The sequence below is a fragment of the Typha angustifolia genome, chromosome 2, assembly GCF_048772165.1.
Source record: "Typha angustifolia cultivar Huaian chromosome 2, ASM4877216v1, whole genome shotgun sequence".
Taxonomy (NCBI): Eukaryota; Viridiplantae; Streptophyta; class Magnoliopsida; order Poales; family Typhaceae; genus Typha; species Typha angustifolia.
The window spans coordinates 8114422-8119731 of NC_133240.1; the positions used below are offsets into that span (position 1 = coordinate 8114422).

The 5310-nt window shown below is 40.5% G+C and overlaps 1 protein-coding gene across 1 annotated transcript; it reads right to left on the reverse strand.

Annotated features, from left to right (window-relative positions):
- Positions 1 to 3861, reverse strand: LOC140769150 (phytosulfokine receptor 1-like). Its single transcript, XM_073109745.1, has one exon. The coding sequence runs from the start codon at positions 3506 to 3508 to the stop codon at positions 359 to 361; it is 3150 nt and encodes a 1049-aa protein (XP_072965846.1). The 5' UTR covers positions 3509 to 3861; the 3' UTR covers positions 1 to 358.
- Between the last annotated feature and the right edge of the window lie 1449 nt (positions 3862 to 5310).

Here is a 5310-nt window from a genome sequence, read left to right on the forward strand (position 1 = left end):
TGATCAAGTGAAACATAGTTATATTCATAGGTAATATTGACTTACAACTTTACATGTATACCGATATCCTTTGAGTCATCTCAACTCCACCTTACAGAGATTTAAAAAAAGAAAAGAAAAGAAAAGCTTAAAGATGGAAAAAGATAGAGATTACTGATACTTGAGGATATGCAAATGCTATATACATATGAATCTCCATATATCTGTGGCTCATTTTTAAGTGAAGAAGTGGCCGAGGACCTTTCAAACTGGCAAAAGATCTGAAAGTCCTTCATCCGCTGACTGTTAGAGATGAGAAGTTTTGTAGAATCTATTCAAGGCTTTATCCTTTTGCTACGCCACAGATCACTGTGCTGCCTCACTTTGTTAATTGGACGCTGAGACCAATGTCTTCGAGCCATGAGACCAATTGTTGGGAGGAAGGCCTCAATTTAGGAGACTCACTTACACAGAGGCAAGCAATTTCAAGCATTCTCATCACCTGGCTGTCATTCTCTTTATCATATATGTTCTGATCAAATATCTCAGCTTCCTTCTTCGCCTTTTTCATCTGAAGCACCCATGAGACAACGTCTCTGCAGCTTTTAGGTTTGCACATATCAACAGGCCTCCGGCCGGTGAGTAGCTCAAGGAGAACAACACCAAAACTGTACACATCTCCTTTGAATGTTGCAACCGCAGACTGTCCGTACTCAGGAGGAATGTAGCCCAAGGTACCGACAAGATCAGTAGTTACATGAGTATCGTACGGTAGAATCAGCCTTGCCAGTCCAAAATCAGCCAAATGAGCTTCAAAATTCTCATCTAGGAGGATATTACTTGACTTGATATCGCGGTGCAGTATATGAGGATCGCATGACTGATGCAAATATGCCAGCCCCTTAGCAGCACCTTGAGCTATCTGGAGCCTCTTGTTCCAATCTAGCATTGAGCCCCCTTCGACCTTCTCATGAAGCCAGTAGTCCAAACTCCCATTTTCCATGAATGAGTAGATTAGGAGTCTGTCACTGCCAATCTTGCAGTATCCTTGCAGCAACACGAGATTTTTATGTTGAGCTCTGGAAAGGGTTTCTACCTCAGCATGGAATTCCCTCTCCATTTGAAAGTAGTCACCAGAGAGCCTTTTGATAGCAACCTTTTTCCCGTCTGGCAGAGCTGCTTTATATACTAGACCAAAACCACCACACCCAATGATATAAGCTTGATCGAAATTGTTGGTAGATTTCAAAATATCACCTATGCTTAGTTCCTTATTGTCCTTGTTTTGAAATAGAAGCACCACTCGTGACCCGGCAGATTCTAAGCTATCATCGGCATCTGCAACAACCTTTGCATTATCTTCCTGTCTTCTAGATCGAATTCTCAACATGACAAAGTATGTAATTGTGAGAAGAGAGGCAGTGCCTAATCCAATTCCAATTGCACATCCTGCGATGACACCTTTGTTCTTGTGCTGTCTTCTCTCTAACTCTGAAGACACTGTGGGTGGACAAGAAGAATAATGAATGCCACATAGACCAGGATTCCCCTCAAAGTCACTACTTGAGAAAGTCGAGAACTGGCCTCCTGATGGGATCTCTCCAACTAAATTATTGTAAGCCACATCAAAGCTAGAGAGAAAACTCAATCTCGTCAGAGAGGATGGTATGGGTCCCGTGAGATTATTTCGTGACAAATCCAATGATTCCAAACTTATCATGCCTGATAACTCTTCTGGTATGGTCCCTGATAGATTGTTCCAACTCAAGCTCAAAACATGGAGGCTCACAAGATTTCCAAACCCTGGCAAGATTGGCCCAACAAGCATGTTATGGCTCAGAATTAATGACGGTGGGAAGCTGCTGACCTGATTATATTGTAGAGCCTTTCCAGTTGAATTCCGTTTGATGAAGAACGGAAAGTCCGGCATTGATGTCCTTTGCTTTGTTGTATTAATTGATGAAAGACTCTTCATCAGTGTCAAGCTGTTAGGAATCTCTCCAGTAAGCGAGTTATTCGACAGATCCAGGTAAAAGAGCTCATCAAGATTTCCCAGCCACGAAGGAATCGGCCCACCCAACCGATTCCATGATATGTCCAAGACCTTCAAGTGTGTCAAATGCGCTAACCATGGCGGAATTGAACCTGTAAGAGCACAGTTTGCGATGACAAGAACCTCCATCTTCTGAAATCCATCAATATGTTCTGATGGCATCATTTCACCACCACGGAAGTTCTTAGTGAGGACCAAACTTGTAAGATTCGGCAAGTGCTGTAGGATTTGGAGTGCCGACAATATGTTAGAGAAGCCATTACCCGTAAGTGACAGGGAGGATATGGAGGTGAAGTTCTTGAAGCTACCCGGGATTTCACCGGCAAGATTGTTCCTAGCAAGATTTAAGGTACTCATTCCCACACACTGAGGAAGATTGGAAGGGATAGGACCAGTAAAGATATTGGTACCAAGATCGAGGTTGTTTAACCTCGCTAGGGACGTGCAATTCAGATTGATCTCGCCGCTAAGAGAATTATTTCTCAAGCTAAGCACGGTGAGTGTTGAACAATTAGACAAGGAGGCAGGCAATACACCATAGAGCTTATTGGATGCAGCGGAAAAGTATTCTAGTTTGTTTAGGCTGCCAAAGATATCAGGGACAAGTCCTGAGAAGTAATTAAGAGAAAGATCAATATGAACAAGGTTGGAAAGATTACTAATGCTTGTGCTCATCGCCCCGGAGAGCAAATTCTCCTGCAAATTTAGTAGTTTTAAAGTCGAGAGCTTGAACAAATCATTGGGCAAACTTCCAGTGAGGTAATTCATATCTAGAGAAAGCTCGGTGAGGGAGCTGCAATTCCCAAAACCGGCTGGAAATTGGTTGGAGAAATTGTTCATCGAAAACCGAAGGATTCGAATTGAAGCTGAGGAATTACAGATACCTGCATCAATGGCACCTGAGAATCCATTCGCGCTGATGTCGAAGATTGAGAGACTGCTCAAAGATGCGAGAATTGGGTGCCGGCCATTGAAGGAATTGAAGGAAAGATTGAACACCTGGATTGCAGGAAGTTTCAAATCTATCGGGATCAATCCGGAGAGCAGATTCATACTCAGATCAAGAAACTCCAGCTGAGAAAGATGGAAGAGTTGCGAAGGAACTGGCCCTCGAAGGGAATTGCAAGAGAGATTGAGCTGCTTCAGCTGATCCAAATTGACTAAAGAATCCGAGATAGAGCCCTTCAACTTCTTATCCGCAAGATCCAACCCAATCACCTTTCTCCCAGAGACAGTTCGAGAATCACACGACACCCCTGGCCAGTTGCAGCAATCTGATGAAGACCCATTAAAGCTCCACCCAAGAATTCCCTCCTCTAACCCCTTCATGAACCCCTGCAACGCATTCAGATCATTTGGATCGCAGCTCTGGTTCAAGGAGTAGCTTTGCCGAGCCCCGAGCAACAAGAGGAAGAAGAAGAAGAAGAAGAAGTAGTAGTAGTACAAGAACCATAACCGTACTTCCCTGTTTCCCATTTTTTTAGAGAACGCCCAGAAGGGGAGAAGAGACGAAGTGGGTAAAGGAGGCACCTTTCCGGCAACGCATCTACGATTAGCGAAACCCACTTGAGATTTCTAGCAGAATCGAACTGGGTTGGGAGTTCTGAGCAACAAAGTGGAGGAAACCATCAAAGGAGAAGATAGTCCTGGGAAATCGAGGAGGACTGACTGGAGGAGAGAAATTAATGGAGAGTTTGGTTTTGACTCGTCCACGTTCTACGCTTCGACCCCTCTCTTCTACTCCTCCCTTCTCGTGCGTCTTTCTTATTTAATTGGCCCTCAATATAGCTAAAAAATCCATCTTTTTTATTGATTTCTCAAGAGGGGTAGTTCGCAAAAGGTCTGAAACGAGAGAAGAAGAGAAGGGGGCGGGGTGTGTGTGTGTGAGGGAGGAAGTCAGAGATAGCTCGCCATTTGGCCGTTGAAAGAGGGGAACGAAGACGTAACGGGCAATAGGCGGTAAGGGCGAGCGGAGGAAAGGCAGGTCAACGGTCAGAGGATGTCGACACGTCTGAGTGGGGAGAGCGCAAAGAGTTTGCTTCGCACGGCTTCTTTTTCCTCGCGGATGTACAAAAAGGTACCCAAACGTCACCCAGCGTATGGGTGGGATTGTGACAGAGGTTTTGGTCCGGTGGTCTTTCTATTTTAGGAAATTTTCGGTGTTTTGTCGAGTTTTTGACCAAATTAGATGGCTTACGCCCAAACTTAATACTAAAAACGGATATATTTCATTTTAGTCATAAATAAAATGTTAAACAATTAAATATTTTACCTAACCTAAATATGATCCCAAGTAAAATGATCATCTGATCGGTGTTTCTATTAAAAAAATATATACTAAATATTTCAGCATTTTACTTAGAAAAAAATACACATAAAATACTAAAAAAAATAACCATTTTATTTTTAAAAATACTAACAAAATAAAATAAAATATATATATACATATATATAAATTATAACGTCATAACTTTATGCTCGGCTATTTATTTTAGTCATAAAATATATTATTACTAAGATACAAAAGAATTTTATAAATTAGAATAACATAGTGGTTCCTCGAAGCTAACTATATTTAGAATCGCAGACAAATTTGTAACTTCTTCAAATTTATTTTTAATTTTCTTTGATGCTATCGAATAAAATATTTATCTCTTTAATATTTTCTAAATATTAAATGCTGAAAAATTTAGAGTCTTATACGTGCCTTTCAATATTTTTATTTAAAACTTATCATCATTTTACATAGTATACCATAAATCTATTTTAATATTAAGTTTGAAGAATAGTCTATTCCGATAATTAAAATATAAAAGAGAGCTAGTTTGTAAAAAAAACTCTCGCTTTCATATGACAAAGATAAATACATACAAGACTACTCTTTTCAAATCCTATATGGATAATATCAAATTCTTGCCGGCTTAGCTATCATGCTTATTTGCCAATCATGATCAAGTCGCTCTTTACTAGAGCTTCTGCATCGCGAGCATAATCTTGATCGTAGGATACATATGATTGATACAAAGGAGCAGACATACATATATGACTCTAACCTTGTGTGCATTAGAAGTAAAACACTTGGTAATTTTTTTCTTTATTCAGTTTAATGCGTTTGATCAAAGAAGTAGTTGGTTGATATCAAATCTGATTTATGCTCACCATTTATTACGCTAACGAGGATTATTAATCTAAGCCATCATTAAACTTCCTAAAAGAGAGTAGATTGTAGTACATAAGCCATTAATACGTATAGGAATCCACCAACCGTGTGACATAAA

Bases quoted from the DNA above. Each gene is read 5' to 3' on its own strand.
- LOC140769150 (XM_073109745.1), bottom strand. From the start codon at position 3,508: ATGGGAAACAGGGAAGTACGGTTATGGTTCTTGTACTACTACTACTTC.